This window comes from Ascaphus truei, chromosome 4, assembly GCF_040206685.1.
Source record: "Ascaphus truei isolate aAscTru1 chromosome 4, aAscTru1.hap1, whole genome shotgun sequence".
NCBI lineage: Eukaryota > Metazoa > Chordata > Amphibia > Anura > Ascaphidae > Ascaphus > Ascaphus truei.
Genome location: NC_134486.1, coordinates 79,378,312 through 79,405,780, shown reverse-complemented (window position 1 = coordinate 79,405,780; position 27,469 = coordinate 79,378,312). Strand labels below are relative to the sequence as shown.

The window sequence follows — 27,469 nt, the reverse complement described above, 5'->3', positions numbered from 1 at the left end:
GGAAGGGCCGGATACTTTGTTGAGCCTTGGGACCATGAACAGTCTTTTGGAGTCTGATCTCAGGTGATAAGTGCTGCATGTGGTAGAGGTGAGGAGCGTGTTCAGGTAGCTGGGTAGCTTGCCCATAAAGAATTTAAAGGCAAGACAGGAAAGGTGAACTTTGCGCCTAGACTCTAGTGATGGATTGGATTTGTAAGTGTTGATCACTGAGGAAAAGTAGTGTTGTTTGACCTTAGAGAGAGCAGAGTTAAACCGGGAGAGGAGAAAATTATAGTGCAGAAAATCAGCCGAGTGTGAGATTTCCTCCAAAGGCATTCAGAGGAGCAAGTGCAGGTGTGAAGGAAGCATTTGTGAATTTAGCCAAGGTCATGGGTTAGAGGTACTGTATGGGTGTTCCAGAGCAGAGAAGGGGCATATAGATCGAGAGGAGGAGAGGATAGTGTTACAGTATTATAGTTAACAAGATTGTCAGGTTCAGAGGAAGGAGAGAGGGGAGAGGTTAGCATTCAGAGTAGATGACAGAGCAGAGAGGTCAATGGAGTGAAGATCTTGAGAGTAGCGAGTAGAACAGGTAGGAAGGTGTGAGGGGAACGAGTGGTGGAGAATTATAGGAGGTGATGGTAAGAGAGCGGAAAGGGGGACACAGAGAAATCAGAAGGGGCACAGGTTTTATTGAAGACCAGGTCTAGATAGTGAGCCCCCTTGTGGATGTTTGAATTTGGTGAGACCAAAGGAGGAGGTTAATGAAAGAGGGCTAGATGCCCTGGAGACGGAAAGGTCATAAATATGTCAGTTGAAGTCGCCCAGTAACAGGTTAGGAGAGTCAGAAGAGAGAAATAAGGAAAGTGAGGATTCAAAGTCAGAGAGAAAGGAAGAGGTAGAGACTGTAGAAGTTGGCGGTATGTAGATGACTGCCACGTGCAGAGAGAGAGGGATGAAGGCATAGGGCAGAGCTGACATTGGAAGCAGGAGGAGACCTACCCCTCACCCTCGGCCATTGGGATGTGGAGTGTGAGAAAGAGAGACCACCATATGTTCCTTTTTGGCTAAGAAAACTTCCAGTTAAAATACATGAGTTACAACAGGACGTAGCATAGTACAAGTATCCTGTATTCTTCACGTATACTCCAATAACTTGCAACATATTCTATTAATGTATGCAAAAGTTCTTGAAATTACTACATCTACACATGATCTTAAATGTGTGGCCTATTCAGTTTATGAGTAAATAACTGAAATGAAATGTAGACATTTAGAAAGTTTTTGTTTATTTGTTCTGAAAGATCAGACCGAGTTTGTGTTAATCAACAGAAATGAATGCCATAAAATATATTTAAATTCTTCAAGAACATTCACTCCAGGAGCTTATTAATTACTGCTAAAAATATATAATATATAGGGGTTGATTTGATAAATTGTAATAGCCATTTATGGATTGATAACTTTTCACTTAAATGATCATTAATATTACTGCTTGTGCACTTCAGAGAATCCTAATATGTTAAAAAATGTTTGTACATTCATAAGTATATGTTGTTCTAGTTATAAAACGATGCATGGTAGTTTAGGTTAGATCACGTTATGCCTTAATGTGTATCTTCAGAGGCCAATAATGTAACATGAAATCCTGTTTTCTCTTGGAAATAGCACTGCGTTAACAATAACGCTCATTAGTACTAATGATATGCAAAATAGCGCATATCTCTTTCTGTATTTCTCTAAACCAGATTTTAGGGCCTGAATGGGAGGAAGACACACTTAACCTCACGTTAAAATGAAATATTGCGCTTCAATAATGTGATGCTAATCCTATGCTAATGAGATATAAAACGGCCGATGTTTTTGCATTTATTTTGTTTTGTGGATATTCATCAGTAGAAAAAAACAACATTACTGATTTAGGTAACGTGACGTTATTAGCCCTGATCTAACAGAGATTTGTGGATTGGTTCCTTAATGAGCATAGTTTTTAGCATGCTTCTCCAGTGCTGATTACATGGACAGCCCTTACGTATTTTTTCAATATCTTTTTTCCCTCTTTAGTTTGTCTTCAAGCTTACCACATCTAAGCAGCAGGATCATTATTTCCAAGCTTCCCACCATCAGGAGCGAGATGCTTGGGTTAAGGATTTGAAAAAGGCCTCAAAGTGCATTGAGGAGGGTCAAAGATTTGCACGTAAATCTACGAGAAGGTCAATCAGATTACCTGAGACAATCAACTTGAGGTTGGTATAATGTTCTTTTTAATATATAAACTTTACCTTCCATTTTTTTTTAACTAATTTCCAGTTGCATTTACTTCTACTGTCATTATACGGTAGATAATTGGGTCCACAAATCCTGGTGCAGCGGCATCCAGAAAGGTTCAACATACACAATACTGTATAAGGCTTAAGTTACCAGGCATTTAACGTTTGTGGAAACAAAGTAAAAACAAAAAGAGTTCATAGAAAACCTGGATTCTTCATATCATACGCTTAATTTTACCAATGTATATCATCTAGTGAATTTTAAATGACGTAATCTTTGTGGACACACCTATGTGCGTTTGAGCATGACAGCACACATTTAAATAGGACAGATACACATTTGAATATTACACATACAGAATATTGACAGCAATGTAAGAGGACATTTATATGTCCAGTTGTGAGTTGGTAGGATGTTGCGTAAAGACAGAAGCAAAGTACCCATATGCAAGAAGAGAACAAACTGTTCCAACTTCGGATTCTTGGTTATCTTATGAGTGAAGCACAGGGTACCCTTTCCTTTGTATTTGAATGTAATGTACTGGACTTTCTGGTTTCCCCATAAGTGGTTTCCTCGTGGTAGCGTGCCAAGGCCATGGGCTTCACTATGATTGCAATAACTTACCTACCAGCTTTTTATTCCACTTTACGCTCCTCCCTCTCCTCTCTCAGCTCTGCTCCAGACCCTGACAACCTAGTCAGGAACTACAACTCTGCCCTATCCTCCTCTCTTGATCTACATGCCCCACTTTCTCTCTGCCGTTCTCGGCCTTCTAACCACAGACCCTGGCTAAATTCCCACACGTGCATGCTGCGTTCCTGTGCTCGTTCATCTGAATGCCTCTAGAGGAAATCTCACACTCTTGCAGACTTCCTTCAATACAAATTTATGCTATCCTGTTTCAACTCTGCCCTCAGGCTAAACAAACCTACTTTTCTTTAATAATCAACATGCACAAGTCTAATCCACGCCGACTCTTCTCTGTCTTTGACTCTCTTCTCAGACCACCCTCTGCTACCTGTTCTTCTTCCTCCATCTCACCTCAGGAGTTTGCCGACTATTTCAAGGAAAAGGTGGAATCCATATGTCAGGCCATCCCCTCTGTATCCTCCTCCCATCCTACACCTCTTCCTAACTCTCCTCCTGCATTCCTTGACTGTTTATCCTTTGTCAGGGAGGAGGATGTGTCGTTGCTGATCTCCTCTTCTCCCTCTACCACATGCCCTCTTGACCCCATTCCCTCCCATCTCCTAAAAGCTCTTGCTCCTACTATCATCCCTAGGCTCACACACATTTTTAACGCCTCACTCTACTCTGGTACCTTTCCATCCTCCTTCAAGCATATAACAGATATACCATTACTCAAAAACAGCAAGCTTGACCTTACCTGTCTTTCTAACTATCGACCTGTCTTCCTCCTGCCTTTTGCCTCTTAACTCCTTGAACGTCTTGTATTCTCTCGCTTGCTCCATTTTCTCAACACCTATTCTCTCCTGGACCCTCTACAATCTGGCTTCCGCACTGCTCACTCTACTCAGACAGCCCTCAGTAAAATAACTAATGAGCTCCATGTTGCCAAAGACAGAGGTCATTACACTCTTCTCATATTGCTTGACCTCTCTGCAGCATTTGATACTGTGGACCACCCTCTTCTCCTTCACATTCTCCATACTCTTGGCATTCGTAACAAAGCTCTTTCCTGGATCTCTTCTTACCTCTCCCAGCGTACTTTCAGTGTCACTTTTGCAAACACCTCCTCCTCCTCTATTGATCTCTTTGTGGGGGTACCCCAGGGCTCAGTCCTGGGACCTCTTCTCTTTTCTCTTTACAATATATATATATATATATATAGAACAACATTACCATTCTCACGTCCGGTAAAGGAAGACTGCACTCAGATCAGTATAGGCAAAAAAGTCTGTATTAGGCATCAATACAAAATGAACAGGCCGCCCAATCCGACGTTTCGGTTCCGGAGTGGAACCTTTCTCAAGGGGGTTGCAAAGACAGACTGACACAGAGACATATATATACCCTCACCACATGTGACCAAACACCTGTGCTCAATTACCTATTGACTGCTACACCCATAGGAGTATGACATCCGGTGCTCAGGCTGTATAGCCACCATCTTGGAGGTGGGTTCTAATGAGGCTAAGAACTAACTAGCCATCTGGACCTCACTCATGCGCCTCACCCAATATGGCGACTGCACATGCGCAATGTGCAGCAATGCACGGCAAACCCCTAAACCCCTATGAGAGTAAAATAGTAACCTCACCCAGGGCACCTATCCACTACCACGACAGTTGGTTCCTCTATCCAGTATGCGGGTAACCATCCATGTGTGCCACCGAGTACGATCGGGACCTCCAGACTAATGCGCATGCGCAGAACCAAACATTAACGGTCACCATGGCAACCACACTACCCCTCAAGAATGACACTAACTATTAACCCTGCATATTCCCTAAGGTGTCCATGGCGCCATGGTGACAGGCCTAAGGTGTCTATTAATGCACAGCATGCAGCACAGCCAGATGTACAGGGAGATATGTAAACAGACCAACTAATGTACCTACACAAGTGCCCACTACCAAGTTGTTAATTATGAAACATAATTAAAACATACCGTAACAGAAAAAATAAAAGCCATATGGAAAACAATCAATCATTCTAATTCATAAGGGATTAGGGAGTGTGAACACAAAAAGGGGCATACATACATCCATACATATCAAGAAATCCTTAACAAACATACTGTGTCTAATAGATATATACAAGCAAATAAATTAACATTTTTTGTCCCAGGGACAAGTGCTATAGAGAAGCTAAGATATTAAAGAAAAGGTTGAATGACTATGCAGATGGCAAAAATAGCTCCCGGGCACTATGCACTCACTGGACACGCAACAGCAGGGCAATATACTTATATTACCCAGAGCTAGTTACAAGAAGCACCCCAGATTGAGGTCCTCATTGAGACCCTTAGGGGTCACAGTATTAAGACTATAGATAGGTCTCGCTTCCATTTGTAATAGTAACTTGCTCCTGTTGCCGCCCCTACTTGAAACATGCGCCTGCGCTATTGGCATGCACCGAAACGTTGCCAAGCAATGTTTAAGATCTTTGAAATGTCTCGCCACTGGTTGGTGTCTTAAATCCTCATTGTCCATGGTCTCCAATAGCGCCTTCCTGATGAATGATCTATGCATTGCGATCCGCTCCTTCAGCATTCTTGTAGTTTTCAAACATAATGAAGTCCATGGACAATTAGTAGGGTACTTTTCGCTACAGACCTTGAGTGCATCATCTAGGGCCTTATCTGTATGATAGTGTCTATGCTTCATACAGTGTTTCTTTCCTTGCCTGCTATATATATATATATATATATATATATATATATATATATATATATATATATATATATATATATATATAGACCATACGATACCGGTTGCAACACGACATCAAGGGACAGCACGCAGTACTAAAAAACATCAACAGGTGCCAGTCTCTAATATATATATAATAAAAAGGTCAGTTGGCACTCCCATGTCCCATAAAGATAATGCAGTTATATGTTACCGTTTGGAATCTGGAATCAAGAGACAGCACACAAGGGGGTAGCTGAGAAAAAAAGGGTATTTAGTGAAAGTGGTATATCATAAACCAACGTTTCGGTCCTCATGGAGTGACCTTCCTCAGGGTGATGCCACTTGCTTAATATCTACTGCACTGCTACTGTAGATGTTAAGTTTGTTTCTAGAGTCAGTTTCATCATACCAACCCTGTGGTGTAGCAGCTAGAGAATTGTACCACCATATGAAACGTCATGGGTTCCATTCCTGCATGTGTATTAAATAAAATGTATTCACTGTTGGGCTGTCATTGGTCAGAGAAGGGTCATGTGACCCTCCTCTGTGTTGGAAAGCGTACATAAGCGCCACGCACGTGCACGCATCCTAATGAAGCAGGGAGAGGAGAGAGCTGCAGAGAGGAGAGAGCTGCAGATGCCGGGTAAGTCCTCGCCGATCATGGCGATCATGGCGGTCATTTCTCTATCCCGCTTATAACGCGATCCCGGTTATAATGCGGTCTCCTTCTGTGGCCCCTGAGCACCGTGTTATAATGGGCTTCAGCTGTATATATATATATAGTGATCTTTTTAATCAAACTATATTGTTTACATTCTTTTTTTAGTCTTATTTCTATTAAGTTGCAGGCGGTGACCTACTGTATGCATGATTATTTATAATATCACTTATTTTGTTTACTCATAGTCAGCTGTACATCTCAATGCGAGATCCTGATAAAGGAATAAAAGAATTAAAGTTGGAAAAGGACAAAAAGGTCTTCAATCACTGCTTTACAGGTGACAAGTTTAAGTTATGGTTAAGTCCTGTGGGACTCCTGGGGTCTTGTTTACATAATATTGTGCATTGGCTCATAACAGATTAGGACCATTTTACTAAGAAGTGCTAATCCATAATGCACCATCTGTGTTTATGGTCTATAAAGGGTCATATTTACTAAGCTTTGCAGGAAGGTGTCTTATGGAGTAACACTGATAAGTATAAATAGACCATAATAGCGTCATACCTTGCCTCTAGTGTTATATTTTTAATAACCATATTAGTTTTTAACTGTAAACTAGTACTTTCTCACAAACATAAGCAATGTCTTTGCTGCCCATAGTTATTAATCATATATAGTTTTAATCAGAATTCTAATAAGTATTGACACCATGCAAGGCCTTACATGGATAGAAAAAGAAACAAAAACACAAAATCTCAAATATGTTAGATAAAAAACAATCTTACATTTTCCATTGCTTACCATTTCTCTTGTTAGTTGGCGTGCTTCAACGATAAAACTTCAACTCAAAACGAATTTGACAACATTGCAGCAATTTCCTTAAGTTTCGAATGTCATCATAAACATTTCGTTTGGTTTGAGTGGTGCCGACAAACTCTGTAACACTAATGGACACGAGTTCCTTAAATTACATGAAAAGGTTTTTCTGGTTTCTATTTGTTAAATCCCCAATTACATTTCAGAATGTCCCAGACTGGGTTTAATGGTTGTGATCATTTTGTTTTAGAAGCCAGTGTTTTGACATTATTATTTTACTGTGTTTAATACAGAGTAACAATGTAAAATATATATATTTTGCGTAGTATATTTTTATAATATGTACTTATTCTTTGTGTGTATGTATTTTAATGGATGATGTCATGGTTAGGTTCCTGTGTGATTGACTGGTTAATATCAAGCAACTCAGTCAGAAATCGTCAAGAGGGACTTTTGCTGGCCTCTGCCTTATTGAATGAAGGTCAACTTCAGACGGCTGGTGATGTGTCCAAGAAAGCTGCTGAAGGACTACTAGAAACTACCTTTCTCGATCTGTCTGATTCATTCTATTACTTTGTGAGTATTTTTATAATTATTGATACACATATTAAGGTTTATATAAACGCCTGCTGGGACTAAATCTGCATAAAAAATATTTGTTTATTACACGCAGACTTGTTGGTGTTACTGAAGTATGAAAAGTAAAATAGGAATCAACATAACAGCAACTCCCGGGGCAGGACCGGCTGGGAGTATGGCGGGGTTCCAGTTAACAATGTGTGTACGTTACTCCCTCCGAAGCCAGCATCTTCCCCTGCTACCACGCGACAACGCTTGGCCTTGTTGACGCAACGCCATGTGATGACATCACGTGATGTTCGCGGCCTCTTGGTCGCCCCCCTGTCACAGGATGTTTCATTGTCAAGGCAACACATCATTTCGTGGTAGCAGGATGAGATGCCGGCACTTACAGAGGACCGACTCACTCCCCCGGCCCAACTCCGGCAATCACAGTTTAAATGTTGTGGTGGTTATTTTAAACTGATACGGAAGTTGTGCCATGTGTTACACCGGTGCTGCCCGCAGACCAGACCCGTCCCCTGAGCTGAAGGGGGAAGGGGTAATACACACACCCGCAGCAAAGGGAGCGTGTCCGGAGTGTGGTATAAAGTGTTGCCTGGCCAGGTGTAGTAAGGTAGACAATACTTGCCGGTACCGGTTGTAGAGATAGAGTGAAGAATGCCTTGCCGAGGTCAGGGAGTGGAGAGTGGAGATAGGTTGTAGTCCAAGCCGTGTTCAAGGGGTTACCAGAGTGAGCGTTGTCCAAGGAGTGCCGAGATCGAGCGCCAGAGGGGATAGTCGTACAAGCCGCGTCAGAACCTGTGAAAACACTGAGAGAATCCAGAAGTACTTCCATACAGAGACTATGTCGAGCAAAGACTGAGAGCAGAGAGGAGCTAGATAAAGCAGGGAGATCCAATCAGGAACGGAGGCGGGACAGGAAGAGCTGCAGGGAGACACTGCAGATTGGTGCAGGCATAACAAGCCAGGTGAGTCTTGTTGGTAACCTGAGTATGCCCGTGCGGCGTGCGGGGCGGAGCCTGAGGTCTGGGGGAAAGGAAGAAGAGTATGCAGAATGAGCGCGCTCCGTAACACGTGTACGCGCGTGGACCGCGCCAGAGGAGGGTGCAGGAGTGCGCGCGGGAGGCCGTGGGCACGCCCGGCGCTGAGCAGAGGAATCGCCGAGGGGAGTGATCCCGCGACGGCGGCAGGGACAGGGAGCCGCGGAGAGCGGTAAGGTAGGGTTGAGTTGTGTGTCTAGCGACTCCCTGTGAGAAGAGAGTGCTCTGTGTGGGGAGCGCAGAGAACGCCGATTCCTGACAGTACCCCCCCCTTCAGGAACAGCCTCAGGATGGTCCATGAAAGGTTTCTCTGGAAACTTTTTCCTGAAGGACTTAAGAAGGGTCGGGGTGTGAATGTCCTTTAAAGGTACCCAGGATCTCTTTTCAGGTCCAAAGCCCTTCCACTGCACCAAAAACTGGAGCTGGTCCCTGGATAGGTGAGAATCCAAAAGAGAGTGAACTTCGTATTCCTCGTTATTTTGGACAGTAATAGGGTCCAGTTTACGAGTCTGACCCGGAAAGAAGTGACTGGTGATGAATGGTTTTAAGAGGGACACATGAAAGACATTGGGAATCTTCATACTGTGTGGTAGTTGGAGCCGGAATGCCACAGGATTGATTTGTTCACAAATAGGGAAGGGACCCAGGAACTTAGGTGCCAATTTTGGAGATGGTACCTTGAGGTGGATATTCTTAGAGGAGAGCCATACCAAATCCCCTGGCTTGTAACTGGGCGCCGAATGACGATGACGATCGGCCTGTAGTTTCGATCTGCGGGAGGAGTCGAGAAGGGTAGACTGAATCCTGGACCATGTGGTTTGGAGGGAAGAAATGCGTTCATCTACGGCTGGTACTCCAGAAGGGATGTCGGGGATGGGAAGACAGGGAGGGTGGAATCCATAATTTATAAAGGAGGGCGACTCCCGGGTGGCCTCGTTTTTGGCAGAATTGACGGCGTACTCTGCCCAAGAAAGGAGTTGAGCCCAATCATCCTGGAAATCGGATATGAAACATCTCAGGTACTTCTCCAGGGATTGATTGATTCTCTCCGTTTGTCCATTGGACTGAGGATGATAGGCGGAAGAGAAAGAAGAAGAGATGCCCAATTTCTTCGTGAAAGCTCTCCAAAATTTGGATACGAACTGAGAACCTCTGTCAGAAACAATGGACGAAGGGATCCCATGAATCCGGAAAATCTGCTCCGTAAAGATATCAGCAAGGGCGGGGGAGGTGGGTAATCCCTTAAGTGGAATAAAATGAGACATCTTTGAGAACCTGTCCACGACCACCAAGATAGTGTTCATTCCTTTGGACCTGGGCAAGTCCACAATGAAGTCCATCGAAATGTGGGACCAGGGGCAGTCGGGAACTGGAAGAGGTAACAGAAAACCTTGAGGCTTTTGACGAAGGGTCTTGCTTTGAGCGCACGTGGAGCAGGTGCGAGTAAACTCCAGAATATCTTGAGACATCCTTGGCCACCAGAAATTCCGATGAATGAGATCAGTAGTCTTCTTAAAACCAGGATGACTTGCAGATTTAGAGGAGTGACCCCAAAACAGGACCTCTGGAACAAATTTGGAAGGTACGAAGAGTTTGTTGTCGGGAACGACCAAGTCCTTGGGAATGCGTCTCTGGGAGTGCAAAATCTTGTCAAGATTCTTGAAAGAAGATCCTCTCCTGTGGAAGGATGGTCTCCAAAGGTTCCTCTGGTTTCTCTTCAGAAGAATGTATTCGGGAGAGTGCGTCTGCCTTTACGTTCTTGGTCCCGGGGATATAGGAAAGGTGAAAATCGAATCGAGGGGAAAAAAAGAGCCCAACGAGCCTGTCGTGGACCAAGGCGTCAAGCGTTTTCTATGTAAAGAAGGTTCTTGTGGTCCGTGAGACTAGTAAACGGCTCTTTCGACCCCTCCAGCAGGTGTCTCCACTCTTGAAGAGCCATCTTCACGTCCAGAAGTTCCCTGATTCCCACGTCATAGTTCCTCTCGGCGGATGAGAATTTCTTGGAAAAATATGCACAGGGATGTAACTTATCTTGAGGCGTGGGTCTCTGAGAAAGAATGGCTCCAGCGCCGCAATCAGAAGCATCGACCTCCAGGACGAAGGGAAGTTCAATGTTGGGATGACGGAGAATAGGTGCGGATATTAAATCTTCCTTGAGTTTCTCGAAGGCGGAGATGGCCTCATATGACCAAGCAGAAGGATCAGCTCCTTTCTTGGTGAGCGCAGTGAGAGGTGCCACAATGGTAGAAAAATTACATATAAACTAACGATAGTAATTAGCGAACCCTAAAAAACATTGTATGGCCTTGAGAGAATTGGGTCTTGGCCACTCAGTAACTGCTTGAAGTTTACTGGAATCCATCATAAAACCTTATTCGGAAATGATGTACTCCAGGAACGGAGTAGAGGTCTGATGAAAGGTGCATATCTCCAGCTTGGCGTACAAATGGTGTTCACGGAGACGGGAAAGGACGTAGGAGGTGTGACGTATATGGTCCTGGAGATCTTTGGAAAAAATCAGGATATCATCCAAGTATACTATTACAAAGATATTGAGTACCTTACGAAAGACGTCGTTGATGAAATCCTTGAAGACAGCGGGAGCATTACATAAGCCGAAAGGCATTACAAGATACTCGTAGTGTCCACTACGCATGTTGAAGGCCGTTTTCCATTCATCCCCCTTCCTTATGCGCACCAGGTTATAGGCACCACGTAGATCCAACTTGAAAAAAATCTTGGCCCCCTGTAATTTATCGAACAGTTGGAGCCGGAATGCCACAGGATTGATTTGTTCACAAATAGGGAAGGGACCCAGGAACTTAGGTGCCAATTTTGGAGATGGTACCTTGAGGTGGATATTCTTAGAGGAGAGCCATACCAAATCCCCTGGCTTGTAACTGGGCGCCAACGACGACGACAATCGGCCTGTAGTTTCGATCTGCGGGAGGAGTCGAGAAGGGTAGACTGAATCCTGGACCATGCGGTTTGGAGGGAAGAAATGCGTTCATCTACGGCTGGTACTCCAGAAGGGATGTTGGGGATGGGAAGACAGGGAGGGTGGAATCCATAATTTATAAAGGAGGGCGACTCCTGGATGGCCTCGTTTTTGGCAGAATTGACGGCGTACCCTGCCCAAGAGAGGAGTTGAGCCCAATCATCCTGGAAATCGGATATGAAACATCTCAGGTACTTCTCCAGGGATTGATTGATTCTCTCCGTTTGGTCATTGGACTGAGGATGATAGGTGGAAGAGAAAGAAGAAGAGATGCCCAATCTCTTCGTGAAAGCTCTCCAAAATTTGGATACGAACTGAGAACCTCTGTCAGAAACAATGGACGAAGGGATCCCATGAATCCGGAAAATCTGCTCCGTAAAGATATCAGCAAGGGCGGGGGAGGTGGGTAATCCCTTAAGTGGAATAAAATGAGACATCTTTGAGAACCTGTCCACGACCACCAAGATAGTGTTCATTCCTCTGGACCTGGGCAAGTCCATGATGAAGTCCATCGAAATGTGGGACCAGGGGCGGTCGGGAACTTGAAGAGGTAACAGAAAACCCTGAGGCTTTTGACAAAGGGTCTTGCTTTGAGCGCACGGGGGGCAGGTGCGAGTAAACTCCAGAATATCTTGAGACATCCTTGGCCACCAGAAATTCAGATGAATGAGATCAGTAGTCTTCTTAAAACCAGGATGACCTGCAGATTTAGAGGAGTGACCCCAAAACAGGACCTCTGGAACAAATTTGGAAGGTACGAAGAGTTTGTTGTCGGGAACGACCAAGTCCTTGGGAATGCGTCTCTGGGAGTGCAAAATCTTGTCAAGATTCTTGAAAGAAGACGTGGCGAGGATCCTCTCCTGTGGAAGGATGGTCTCCAAAGGTTCCTCTGGTTTCTCTTCAGAAGAATGTATTCGGGAGAGTGCGTCTGCCTTTACGTTCTTGGTCCCGGGGATATAGGAAAGGCGAAAATCGAATCGAGGAAAAAAAAAGAGCCAACGAGCCTGTCGTGGACCAAGGCGTCGAGCGTTTTCTATGTAAAGAAGGTTCTTGTGGTCCGTGAGAATAGTAAACGGCTCTTTCGACCCCTCCAGCAGGTGTCTCCACTCTTGAAGAGCCATCTTCACGTCCAGAAGTTCCCTGATACCCACGTCATAGTTCCTCTCGGCGGATGAGAATTTCTTGGAAAAATATGCACAGGGATGTAACTTACCTTGAGGTGTGGGTCTCTGAGAAAGAACGGCTCCAGCGCCGCAATCAGAAGCATCGACCTCCAGGACGAAGGGAAGTTCAATGTTGGGATGACGGAGAATAGGTGCAGATATAAAAGCTTCCTTGAGTGTCCCGAAGGCGGAGATGGCCTCATATGACCAAGCAGAAGGATCAGCTCCATTCTTGGTGAGCGCAGTGAGAGGTGCCACAAAGGTAGAAAAATTAAGTATAAACTTACGATAGTAATTAGCGAACCCTAAAAACCGTTGTATGGCCTTGAGAGAATTGGGTCTTGGCCACTCAGTAACTGCTTGAAGTTTACTGGAATCCATCATAAAACCTTATTCGGAAATGATGTACTCGAGGAACGGAGTAGAGGTCTGATGAAAGGTGCATTTCTCCAGCTTGGCGTACAAATGGTGTTCACGGAGACGGGAAAGGACGTAGGAGGTGTGACGTATATGGTCCTGGAGATCTTTGGAAAAAATCAGGATATCATCCAAGTATACTATTACAAAGATATTGAGTACCTTACAAAAGACGTCGTTGATGAAATCCTGGAAGACAGCGGGAGCATAAAGGCATTACAAGATACTTGTAGTGTCCACTATGCATGTTGAGGCCGTTTTCCATTCATCCCCCTTCCTTATGCGCACCAGGTTATAGGCACCACGTAGATCCAACTTGGAAAAATGCTTGGCCCCCTGTAATTTATCGAACAGTTCGGTAATAAGGGGAAGGGGGTAACGATTTTTAATAGTTATGTGGTTCAAACCCCTGTAATCGATGCAAGGCCTCAACGACCCGTCCTTTTTCTTGACGAAGAAAAACCCAGCCCCTGCTGGGGAATTGAAGTGACGAATAAAGCCTTTCTTGAGATTCTCCTGGATATATTCATCCATAGCGTGAGATTCTGGTAACGACAAGGGGTAGGTCTTGGACTTGGGTAGGGAGTAACCTGGAACTAGATCGATCAGACAATCGTAAGTCCTGTGTGGCGGCAAGAGGTCTGACTGTACCTTATTGAAAACATCCCGGAATTGATGGTAAACAGAAGGTAGAATAACTTCGGGAACAGAGGTATTGGCCAGCAGTTGATGAGTCTCGCCTGACCTCGGCCTCAAGGAGATGGGAGCAGAGGAAGTACAGTCAATGAGAGGATTGTTAAGCTGTAGCCAAGGAAGACCAAGGGTGATGGGTATCTGTTGCAGGGTAAATGCAACTACACACGCAGGTTCTTTGGATAAGGCTTATTTATTTAGCCTTAATTTATACGGCACACAAAACAAAAATAGCTTTTCATCAGCAAACAAAAGAAAAATGTCTTTTTCTTCAGCAGACAAAACAGTTTCTCTTTAGCAGACAGAGTTAAAATAAGGCAGCCACTCTTTTCTATGCAGGAGACAGACAGTTCATAAACCATGTACTTTGCTAACAGACCTTGTATCAAGCTGTTCTCTCTCCAGAGTTTCAGAGGATTTTCCTGCTTCCGATAGCATACAATAGACAGACCTTCTATCTGTAATCTCCTCTCTCCTGAACAGCTAGACAGCATGTGTCTACAGCCTGGGGTTTTTAACACAGTGATTCCTCAATCACTCCTAAGTGTAACATTTCTTGTACCTCCTTCTCTACCAGAGCCCTACGACTTTCAGGCAACCTATAAGGACGGGAGCGTACTTTTACCCCAGGTGCTGTCTCGATCGCATGTGAAATTAAGTTGCCCTGGTAAATCAGAAAAAACATCATGGAATTGTGTAATTATTGCTAGCAAGTCCCCTTCTTGTTCAGAGGACAACTGTTTACCTATTGGTATTTTATCGTCACTCCCGATGTTCTCCCGTGGAGGCTGAGGACCTTGATTAGGCAGCTTGGATCCAACTAATTGTCCTGAGGTTCCCAGCTCAAGTTAACCTAGTCCCTGCTGCACTGCAGACTAAACATATGTCTGCCAGGCATATAGCTGGTGGCTTTTATTTACCCTGTCACATTCCTCCCCTGTTAGTGTGTGGCTGGGGCTACGCACGGCTGAAGCCCGACCATCCACCCCTTCTCTAGAAAAGAAGTCAGCATTTGCGTTCTCTTTTCCCGGCCTGTGCTGAATCTCAAATGAGAAGGGTTGGAGGGCCATATACCACCTAGTTAATCTAGCATTGGAATCCTTCATACTATTTTACCACTTCAGTGGAGCTTGGTCCGTCACCAAAGTAAAATGGACTCCTGCCAGGTAATGCCTCAAAGCCTCGATTGCCCACTTTACTGCGAGGCACTCCTTCTCAATCACTGAGTAGTTTTTTTCCCTCGGGAACAATTTCCTACTCAGGAAAAGGATAGGGTGTTCAACTCCCTCAAACTGTTGTGACAACACTGCCCCTAGCCCTATCTCTGATGCATCTGTTTGCACTATAAAAGGGCTGTTGAAGTCCGGGCTTCTAAGGTCAGGACCCTTTGATAGACACCTTTTTATGTCTTCAAAGGCTCTCTGATAATCCCTTGACCATACCACTTGTGTATCGGCACACTTTTTTGTGAGGTCCGTTAAAGGGGCTGCCACTTCCGAATAGTTGGGGATGAACCGCCGGTAGTACCCTGCTAAACCCAGCAGAGAGCGTACCTGCGTTTTTGTTTGGGGGGTCGGAACTTCTTTCAGGGCAACTACCTTGTCGGCTAGTGGCTTTACTTTTCCACCTCCCACTGCATACCCTAAGTATTTGGTTTCCGCCTTATCCAAGGCACATTTCTTAGGATTGGCTGTGAGCCCTGCCTCTCTTAGAGATTTGAGGACCGCTTTCATCCTATTTAAATGGGCCCGCCAGTGTTTACTATAAATGACAATGTCATCTAGGTAGGCTGTGGCATAAGTCCTATGGGGTCTCAGTACCTTATCCATGAGTCTCTGAAATGTGGCTGGGGCTCCATGCAGTCCAAATGGCATTGTCACAAACTGGTATAAACCCATGGGAGTGGCAAAGGCTGTTTTGCACTTGGACTTTTCCTCTAAGTGTATTTGCCAGTATCCTTTTGTCAAGTCCAGCGTGGACATATATTCCGCGTTACCAAGGGCGTCAATTAATTCATCCACCCTTGGCATCGGATATGCGTCAAACTTGGATACCGCATTGACCTTTCGGAGGTCCACACAAAATCTTACCTTCCCATCGGGTTTAGGGACCATAACTAGTGGACTACACCACTCACTGCATGATTCCTCAATCACTCCTAAGTGTAACATTTCTTGTACCTCCTTCTCTACCAGAGCCCTACGACTTTCAGGCAACCTATAAGGACGGGAACGTACTTTTACCCCAGGTGCTGTCTCGATCGCATGTGAAATTAAGTTAGTTTGCCCTGGTAAATCAGAAAAAACATCATGGAATTGTGTAATTATTTCTAACAAGTCCCCTTTTTGTTCAGAGGACAACTGTCTACCCATTGGGATTTTATCGTCACCCATGATGTTCTCCCGTGGGGGCTGAGGACCCAAATCCGTTTCCTCCTCCACCGGGTGGATGAATAGAGACCGCTGCATCTTCCAGGGTTTCAGCAAGTTCACATGGTAAATTTGTTTACCCTTCCTGGACCCTGGTTGAGCGATCTCGTAATCCACATCACCCGTACGGCGGAGTACTTCGAATGGGCCCTGCCATTTGGCCAGGAGTTTACTCTCGCAACTGGGTAACAATAACATCACCTGGTCTCCCGGGTGAAACACTCTCATGCGAGCATTCTGATTGTAATGTCTCTCCTGACTGTCCTGATCTAAGATTCTCCCTAGCAAAATGGCTGACCACATCTAGGCGCTTCCTAAGGTCTAGTACATATTGCAGGGTATTCTTAGAAGGGGACCGCTGTTCCTCCCAGGACTCCTTTAGGAGATCTACGATACCCCGGGGTTGGCGGCCATAGAGCAGTTCAAATGGAGAGAATCCCGTGGAGGCCTGGGGAACTTCCCGCACTGCAAACAGCAGAAAAGGGAGAAGTTCATCCCAGGCTCTCTTCTCTGAATCTACAAATTTCCTCAGCATCCCTTTTAGAGTTCGGTTAAATCTTTCCACCAATCCGTCAGTCTGTGGATGGTAGACCGATGTCCGAACAGACTTGACCTCTAGTAACTTTAAAACATCCTGCATCAGATTAGCCATAAAATTTGTACCTTGGTCTGTCAACATAACCTGGGGAAGTCCAACCCGTGAGAACAGTTCCAACAACTTGTTGGCTACTTGCTTCGCCATTGCTGTTCTCAGGGGGAACGCCTCAGGATATCTTGTTGCATAATCAACTATTACAAGAATAAACCTGTGTCCTTTCGCAGAAGGTTCTAGAGGTCCTATCAAGTCTACCCCAATCCTCTCAAAGGGAACTGACACCAAGGGTAGAGGAACCAAAGGGGCTGGTTTTTGTCCCTTTGTACTAGTTAGCTGGCACTCCGCACATAACTTAGCAATATCACTATGCATCCCTGGCTAATAGAAACGGGACGAAATACGGTCCAATGTTTTATCCCTGCCCAGGTGACCACCCCATGGGACAGTATGGGCTAGAGTGAACACAGATTTAACAAACGCCTTGAGAACCAATATCTGTCTGGTGACCTCCCCTGTTTGTGTCTGCCTATTCACCCTGTGCAGGATATCCTTTGATAGCTCAAAATGGGGGAATACTATCACCCCCTATGCATTTAAAATCTGCTCATCAATTTTCACCACATTGTCATACTGTCTAGCAAGGACTGGGTCTTCCCTTTGCTTCTGGCGAAGGTCAGGGAGGTACAGGTCTGGTAAATCTCTAGGGCCCGTATCAACCTCCCTCTGGCCATCCCCAGCCATCACTTGTGACCTCTGACTACTAGAATCGTCACCTTGAGACCCAGATTTCTGCAACCAGTCCTGTTTGTCAGAGCGTCTTTGCTTCCGAGTCTTTTGAACCCGGTGTCTACTGGGAAAAAGGTCTGCCGAGAAGAGGAACAGTTTGCCAGGTTTCTCCTGAGCCATAGAAGGAGGCTCCTCGTGAAAGACTGGAGCCATTAGGTCCGAAAAGAAAGGCCAGTCCCGGCCAAGCACAACGGGGGCAGGGAGCCAAGGAGCGACTCCTACTTCAAGGTAAGCCTCCTGACCTTTTACCTGTAGCCGGATTTTGGCCGTCGGATAGCGTTTTACATCGCCGTGTATACATTCTATACTCCATGGGGAGTCAAAAGAACACACGTTAGGCGGTAACAGTTCCTGGAGGACCAGAGTTTTCCCAGAGCCCGAATCTACAAGGGCCTGGATGTTTTTTCCCCCAATCAAGGCTGGAAGTAGCCAGGGCTTGTAATTTTCTCCAGTGAAGGCCGAGGCGATGTTCCTGCTGAATGAACAATCCATCAGTGGACAGTCCACATACCGGTGGCCTTGTTCTCCGCAGGCGGAACATGGAGAGGGTTACCTCGCAGGAGGGGGCTGTGGACAGCGCTCCGCTGGACCGGATACTGGAGACCAGGCATCTAGTGGGTCCTGTGGGCGATGTCCTCGGAAGTTCCTCTCATTTTGCGACGAGCCGACATCAGGAAGGAGACGAGGGTCTCGACGGGGACCAGCATTTGGACTCTGTCCTTGCTGGAACGACTGCTCCTTCCGTTGGACTTGGCGGTTGCGTATGGACGGGCCGTAGGTTCCCCGTTGATCCGACATCCCTCTTCGGGCGTCCGCAAGTGCAGGTGGAATCGGGTCCAGGACACTCGCCTGCTGCTCAGCCCCAAGGAAGTTCTCCACGAGTCGGACCGCAAAAGCTAGGGTTTCAGCAGCGTGGCGTTTTACCCACGAGCGTGCGGAAAAGGGTATTATTTGTAGATATTGTTCCAAAACCACCTGCTCAAGAATTGCCTCCTTAGTTCACTCCTCGGGTTGTATCCAGCGCGTACACAAGTCCAATAACCGCTGAGCGAGGACCCGGGGTCTCATCTTAGCAGTGTACTTCATGTTCCGGAACTGCTGCCGGTAGGTCTCTGGGGTCAGACCTAAGCGATCCAGTATGGCGGCTTTTACTTGTCGGTAGTCCATTGCCTGATCTGCTGGGAGGCCCTGATATGAGGCCTGGGCTTCTCATATGAGGAGCGGGGCCAAAGCAGTTGCCCAGCGATCTGTAGCCCAGCCCTGAGCTTCGGCAACTCTTTCAAATGTCAGTAAAAAAGCCTCTGGATCCTCGTTCTGAGCCATTTTCCTCAGGAATATCGGGGGTCTGCTTGCAAGTTCTGGACTGGCAGACCCTTGGAAATGGGTCAGCAGGTTGGCAGTCCGCTCATCCTGTGCTGCCTGTAGTCTTTCATCTCTCTCCGCTTGCAGCCGGGCCTGCTCCTGCATTAACAGTCCCTGCTGTTTGGTCTGCTCCTGCATTAACTGTCCCTGCTGTCTGGTCTGCTCGCACAGAAACTCTTTAAAAAATGCTTCCATTTTTTTCATTCTTGTGTGTGTGTGTGGCCCTTTAACTGCAGGAGCCTTTTGAAAATTCCAGCACCTCTGACACCATATGTTGCAGGGTAAATGCAACTACACATGCAGGTTCTTTGGATAAGGCTTATTTATTTAGCCTTAATTTATACAGCACACAAAACAAAAATAGCTTTTCATTAGAAAACAAAAGAAAATGTCTTTTTCTTCAGCAAACGAAACAGTTTCTCTTTAGCAGACAGAGTTAAAATAAGGCAGCCACTCTTTTCTATGCAGGAGACAGACAGTTCATAAACCATGTACTTTGCTAACAGACCTTGTATCAAGCTGTTCTCTCTCCAGAGTTTCAGAGGATTTTCCTGCTTCCGATAGCATACAATAGACAGACCTTCTATCTGTAATCTCCTCTCTCCTAAACAGCTAGACAGCATGTGTCTACAGCCTGGGGTTTTTAACACACCTTGATTAGGCAGTTGGGATCCAACTAATTGTCCTGAGGTTCCCAGCTGAAGTTAACCTAGTCACTGCTGCACTGCAGACTAAACATATGTCTGCCAGGCATATAGCTGGTGGCTTTTATTTACCCTGTCACAGTATCCCAGGAGCGTGAATGGCATCGAGAACTAAGATCTCCTTGTGCAGATGTGAGGACAGAAGCAAGGGGACCGTCTCTAAGGAGATGTGGGACGGGGTAAGAGGACGTCCATCTTACATCTGGCGAGGTCGCGGTCAGTACTCGGTCTGAGAGTACTGCGACCTGGCGTGTAAGTGCCACAATTTGATCCGCCATGGCCTGGTTTTGCTGAAGCAGATTGGAGAGAAACTGTTGAAGTTCGGTCTGGTCTGCGTCTTGTGGGCTCGACATAATGTTACGCCGGTGCTGCCCGCAGACCAGACCCGTCCCCTGAGCTGAAGGGGGAAGTGGTAATACACGCACCCGCAGCAAAGGGAGCGTGTCCAGAGTGTGGTATAAAGTGTTGCCAGGCCAGGTGTAGTAAGGTAGACAATACTTGCCGGTACGGGTTGTAGAGATAGAGTGAAGAATGCCTTGCCGAGGTCAGGGAGTGGAGAGCGGAGATAGGTCATAGTCCAAGCCGTGTTCAAGGGGTTACCAGAGTGAGCGTTGTCCAAGGAGTGCCGAGATCGAGAGCCAGAGGGGGTAGTCGTACAAGCCGCGTCAGAACCTGTGAAAACACTGAGAGAATCCAGAAGTACTTCCATACAGAGACTATGTCGAGCAAAGACTGAGAGCAGAGAGGAGCTAGATAAAGCAGGGAGATCCAATCAGGAACGGAGGCAGGACAGGAAGAGCTGCAGGGAGACACTGCAGATTGGTGCAGGCATAACAAGCCAGGTGAGTCTTGTTGTTAAACTGAGTATGCCCGTGCGGCGTGCGGGGCGGAGCCTGAGGTCCGGGGGAAAGGAAGAAGAGTGTGCAGAATGAGCGCGCTCCATAACGCATGTACGCGCGTGGACCGCGCCAGAGAAGGGTGCAGGTGTGCGCACGGGAGGCCGTGGGCGCGCCAGGGGAGTGATCCCGCGATGGCCGCAGGGGCGGGGAGCCATGGAGAGCGGTAAGGTAGGGTTGAGTTGTGTGTCCAGGGACTCCCTGTGAGAAGAGAGTGCTCTGTGTGGGGAGCGCGGAGAACGCCGATTCCTGACACCGTGGAAGAGCGCGAGTCCAGGTGCATATGCACAGATGGCGCCGCCATCATGCCGGCCCTTACTGTAGATGTGCCAAGTGTTATTATGGCTGTGATTGCATTCATTGTTATCAGAATAAAACAGAGTGAAACTATATTTTTTACTTGAAAAATATAAATAATAACAATTGGCAATTGGAAGACTATTATTTGTATTTTTCATGCGTGTGAGTGGCAGTTTTAGTCCAGGTTTTCAGTCTGCCTTGCTGGAGCAGGTTATTGAATCCATCGCAGTTGATCTCCGACTTCAAATATCAAACACATCCCAGGCTCCTTTTCTAGCTGGAAAAAACAGATGCTAGCCTCTCACTCTGCCATCATTTTCACTAGCTCATACTTCATTCCAAATCAGCCCAGCCTGTTTGTATATTGCATTTATGTTATTTTACTGTGTTGTCTTATGCTTTCTTTGTTCAGCATGCTGTTTGCCCGGGTATGTCACTTCCACACCTTCAATTGTTACTATGTGCCTATCTCTAAAGAATCCCTTCTTTCGCCTACCCCCGGCTCCCCATTATATAAGCCCACAATACCTCTAGCATCAAAGGAATTTACAATCTAAGAGGAACAGGGAAGGGATGACTATAAGATAGGTGGGTGTATGATGATATTAACTATTAACCATAGCCTTGTCAGAAGGATGCTTGGTAGGCCCATTTAAGGGAACTTCTTACACAGTCAATACACACGCACAAAAATCCCCCCTCTCTCTCACACTCAATCACACACCCTTCTCTCTCATTCTCAATCACACTCCAATAATTGTACCTGTGTGGTGGGAGAAGTCCTCCGGTTCAGTGTCTGTGAAGCTGGGCAAAACAGGTTGATGTAATCCCAACTTCTGGCGCAGATCAGTACACAGGCAGGGGAGTGAGGCCGGGCCCCGTAGTAAGCAGAGGTCCCGGCAGCCAGACTCTAAGTTTGGGCCCGAGCTCTTGCTGTGCCCAACTTCAAACCCAGCCAAGCCCTCTGCAGCTGCCAGTAGGGTTGCCAGGTGGTTTGTCCAAAAATACTGGACACAATGGTGAAAGGTGCGACATGCGCGAGAATCGTTGGTGAGCAAGAATGTTATTTATAATTGACCTGACTATTACGTATTTTTTTTTCTAAATTTCACTCCAAGTATTCACCAATTTGCACCACTTTATATTCTGTTTCGTAAAAACTCTGGGGAGGAGTCTTGGGAGGGAGCACCCTTTCAAGGATTTTTTTTAGGTAATAGAATATGAAATAGTACAAATTGATGCAAATTGGTGCATGCTTGGATTGAAATTTAGAACAAATGACATTATGGTCATATCATTTATAAATAACTGACCTGCAGTCATACAGGCACATGGCTTGCAATACTGCACCACTCATCCTCTCTCCCCTTATCCTCTCACCCTCCCACCCCCTTGTCCTCTCACCCCCTCCCCTCATCCTCCCCTCATCCTCTCTCACCCCCTCCCTTCATCCTCTCTCACCCCCCTCCCTTCAGAAGCGGATACAATATCTAAAAAAGAGCTTTTGATCACACTAGTTCAAGTTCAAATACAATTGGCGTGGGAAGCTTAGGTTCTAGGGCACCGAGGAATAAAATTATTTTTGCCCCTAGACCCTAGGAACCCCCACAGTCGACCACCACCGGGTCCGAGAATTAAGGACCCCCGTAAAGGGTCGCGCTCGCCACGAGGGTCACGCCATTGACGCTAATGGTAGCAGAGGTCCCATTGAATCCTATGGCGGTGCCGGCCCATGCATTTCCTATGGAGGTGCCGGCCATATTGATTGTAATGGAGGAAAGCCGTGTGGCTTTGAAACGGCTAAGTCCGAAAGTATGTAAAGGTAAAACCCATATCTCCGGTTCTGTGAGTACCAGAGGGCTGGGATTTTGGTCGCATGTAGTCACTGCTCCGGCGTGACTGCATGGCCATTTCCAGCCCTCTCCGATAAACCAGACGGTGTATGGGCAAATGGGAAAATTGTGATTTCCCCATTGACTTCAATGGCGGAGTTGCTCCATTGAAAGCCTATAGCGGCGGAGCCCATTGATTTCAATGGGAGAGTGAAATGTAGTGATTTCTTTTAGTATATAGCGGAGAATCCTGCATTAAAGTTAATAGGGGATTTTAACTTGTTTTTTTTGTATCTCCGGTTCTGAGGGTCGTGGAAGGTTGATATTTGGCCACTATGGCAAGGGTCCTCCGGCATGAAGACCTGACAAATTTCAGCCCCTTCAGGCCCACAGAACGGATTATTGTAATATGTGTAGATATTAAAGAATATATTGTTTTACAAGGCTGGTATAAAAGCCCGGGAAAGTTACTGGCTCTGCTTTATGTTAATGTTCAGGAGGATGACTCTTTGTCTACACCAGCCCCCCTGATCAAAGACTTGACCACTCTGATTGTGTACAATAGGGCGGAGAAACGCAGAGCCTGAGTGGTCTGTAAGTGCCATAATTTACACCTACAGACAAACTGGTTTCCTGACTAGATACAAATCTGGTAGACTTTCAGGCGCCCAGGGTTAGGATATGGGGCTGAAACTCCATATAAACGAGTGTAAGCCCTATACTCTTTGTCTTTCGTGATGTCTTCATTTGAACCTGTATTGCTGAATGAATTCCCAATCCTGTACCTGATTGCTTCATTGTCCAACCCTTAAGTAAGTGCTATTTCTTGTCTGTTATTTGTATTATCTTGTGTGTTCTCCTTCTTTAAGGAATAAACTATATGTATTATATCTAAATCGTGTTCAATTCAACCCAGATATTTGGTGTATATTATATCCTATCACAAGTTACTGTGACACTCATCCCCCCTCCCTTCGTCCTCTCTCACCCACCCCTCTCCCTTCATTATCTCTCACCCCTCCTCCCTTTGTCCTCTTCCCCCCCACCATCATCTTCTCTCCCCCTACCTTCATACTCTCTCATCCCCCCCTCCCTTCATCCTCTCTCATCCCCCTCCCTTCATCCTCTCTCACCCCCCCTCATCCTCTCACCCCCCTTATTCTCGCTCACCCCCTTCATCCTCTCTCACCCCTACCTTCATCCTCTCTCATCCCCCTCCCTTCATCCTCTCTCACCCACCCCTCTCCTTAATTATCTCTCACCCCTCCTCCCTTCATCCTCTCTCATCCCCCCTCCCTTCATCCACTTTCATCCCCCTCCCTTCATCCTCTCTCCCCACCACCATCATCCTCTCTCACCCTCCCTTCATCCTCTTACCCCCCTTCACCCTCTCACCCCCCCCCTTCATCCTCTCTCCCCCCCACCTTCATCCTCTCTCATCCCCCCTCCCTTCATCCTCTCTCATCCCCCCTCCCTTCATCCTTTCTCATCCCCCCTCCCTTCATCCTCTCTCAACCCCTTATCGTCTCACCCCCCCTCATCCTCTCTCACCCCCCCATTCTCTCTCACCCCCCTTCATCCTCTCTCACCCCTTCCTTCATCCTCTCTCACCCCCCTCCTTTCATCCTCTCTCACCCACCGCTCTCCTTAATTATCTCTCACCCCTCCTCCCTTCATCCTCTCTCCCCCCATCTTCATCCTCTCTCATCCCCCCTACCTTCATCCTCTCTCATCTCCCCTCCCTTCATCCGCTTTCATCCCCCTCCCTTCGTCCTCTCTCCCCACCACCATCATCCTCTCTCCCCCCTACCTTCATCCTCTCTCATCCCCCCTTCATCCTCTCTCATCCCCCTTCATCCTCTCTCATCCCCCTTCATCCTCTCACCCCCTTCATCCTCTCTCACCCCCCTCATTCTCTCTCACCCCACTTCATCCTCTCTCACCCCTTCCTTCATCCTCTCTCATCCCCCCTCCCTTCATCTTCTCTCACCCACCCCTCTCCCATAAATATCTCTCTACCCGCCTCCCTTCATCCTCTCTCCCCCCACCTTTATCCTCTCTCATCCCCCCTACCTTCATCCTCTCTCATCCCCCCTCCCTTCATTGTCTCTCATCCCCCCTCCCTTCATCCTCTTTCACCCCCCCCCCTTTATCCTCTCACCCCCTCCCTGTCATTATAGCCCCCACAGGAAAACCAGAGACGACACACACACACAAAACAGGAGAAGTACAAATAAATACACACACACACACCAGGACAAAACAGAACAAACACACAGGACACATGCTCACCTCTCCCTGCTACATGCTTTTCCTCAGCTCTTTGTCCCGCTCCCCCTCCCCCGCCCCCCCGGATCCTGCCACCTTCTCCTGATTGGCTGCATTACACAGCAGCAGCCAATCAGGATGGAGGAAGCAGCCCAGCCCCCTAGCACCAGCAGCCCTGCTCTATCCCTTCTCAGGGGAAATCCCACGATTGGTTACTAAGTCCAGAGACATAATACCAGACACATACATGTCCGGTATTATCTCTCATTTTTTACCGGACAGAGTAACCAAATACCGGGCTGCCTGTTCAATACTGGACACCTGGCAACCCTAGGCCAGGCCTCCCCCGCATTGTTGGGATTTGCCGCACTGTAGTTCTGCCACTGTGTAAGGCTGCGGACAGGCAGGGAATGGGCGCACTGGCGCTCGTGCGCTGCGCTCTGCTCGGCCGGGCGATTCGTGATGCGCTTGCGAGCAGCGAAATCTAATTTGCTTGCACTAAGCGCCGAGCGGGCGCAGGCGATGCTCACGCTGGCCACACACATTGCCGCAATGTATTTCATCGCGGCCAGCATGAGCACGCCCGCCCAATCAGCGCCACCCTGGACGAGGCCTAAGAGGGAATGAGAGGAAGTAAGGAGGGAGAAGAAGAGTCATAGGTCCTGAGTCGAGTAGTGACTCTGTGTTTAAGAGTACTTGTGGATTTCATTGTAAATGTTGAGAGGGGTTGTGTATGGCAAGGGTACGCAATATTTTCATGTGCACACCCCTGCCTGCTCTCCTCGGCGCCTAGCGCCCCAACCCCCTGCGTCAAATGACGTGTGGGGTCATGTGACATCACGTTGCCATGCTAACGTTACGTTACGTGACCCGCAGCGTCATTTGACGCTGAGTTACCATGACGATGCATCTCTGGAAGGGAAGTGTGTTATAGAGGCCTTACGTGGCCCCCCGGCAATTAATTTAAATGCCTGGGGGGAGAGCGCGGGACCTCTATAACTGCTGTGCCACGCCAGAAAATCTAGTGTTTCCCTTAGGGGGCGCGCCCAACAGTTTGCGCACCTCTGGTGTATGACACATTTGACATTGAACATGTTTTTGTGATCTGCAGCCAGACAGTGGATTTCTCTGCGAAGGAAATTCTAGTGATGATGATGTGATTCTCAGAGAAGAATTTCGCGGAACAGTGGTTAAACAAGGATGCTTGCTGAAACAGGTCAGTATTTAAAGAGTGACTGCTTCATGAACAAACACAAAGCACAGCAATCTCTACATTGTAATACTTTTTAGATGCATTTTATTGTATTGATCTATTTTAGCAGAGACAAGTACTGTATCAACACATGCCATGATTCTTAGCAGAAATTAAAGAGGAATAAAGAAAGGCTTGTTTCATTTACAGTATTTGCCTCTGTGTTACTGTAAACCGTAGTTCTGATTCAACAAACTGTGAAGCTGTTTTATTCTGCCAAAGGCACAAAAAGAGGGAACATGTTAAGCCATCCAGTTCAGCTTTGTACAGTATGCTTTAACATCACACAAACTAAGACTAACAATTCTTGTACCCAGAGAGACCAAAAGAAGCCTGCAACCCTAATCAGCCAAGATGACTACCCATTTCCTAATATTATGCTTAACTTTCTTCACACTTTTATGAAGTATGTACAGTACCTCTTACTTGCAATTTTACTTAGTTTCTCATCACTTAGGAGATTTAGCAACTTGCCACGACCTATGTAATGACATATTTCATGGCAGTGTGTAGAGTAGCCTCCTACCACAGCAATCGGTGATGTAAATATATTTTAGGTCTGTTTGTCAAAGTTTTCCAGGTGTGCAACTGGAGCAATAGAAAGCAATACGATTTATTTATTTATTTAATCTGGTGAAATAAAACAGAGGGTTATGTATCAAGGTCTCATGGCAGGATGACTTTTTATAAATCTGGTGCTATTTATTAATCTTACTTTTGCACCAGTTTTCAAACTGTGAGGGGGATTTACTGAGCTCTGTTAAATCAGGACACACAATGTGATGTTACCTAAAACTAACGTTGTGTTGCTTGAGTTACAGTATCGCTCTATTCACTAATCTAATTAAATGCAAAGACAACAGTCGGAATTGAGCTCATTGACATAATCACATTATGGAAGCGTTCACGTTAACTTGCATTAACTTACATAACATAATGTGCTGTTATGTAAGTCTGGACCTTTCTACTATTCAATCCCTGAAATAGAGCTTTTGCTGGGGAGGAAAGGGAACCAATGCCGGATATAATGTTAAGTTAGTTATAGCAT

General features: G+C 46.4%; 1 protein-coding gene across 2 annotated transcripts in view; it reads left to right on the top strand.

Annotated features, from left to right (window-relative positions):
* The window catches only part of PLEK (pleckstrin), a 121,959-nt gene that overhangs the window by 78,493 nt on the left and 15,997 nt on the right, over positions 1 to 27,469 (top strand). For both annotated transcript variants that reach the window (XM_075596086.1, XM_075596087.1), the window contains 4 exons: positions 2,044 to 2,225; positions 6,534 to 6,625; positions 7,496 to 7,680; positions 26,281 to 26,385. In XM_075596086.1, coding sequence (XP_075452201.1) covers positions 2,044 to 2,225; positions 6,534 to 6,625; positions 7,496 to 7,680; positions 26,281 to 26,385 — 564 coding nt within the window. The remainder of the gene's footprint in view (positions 1 to 2,043; positions 2,226 to 6,533; positions 6,626 to 7,495; positions 7,681 to 26,280; positions 26,386 to 27,469) is intronic.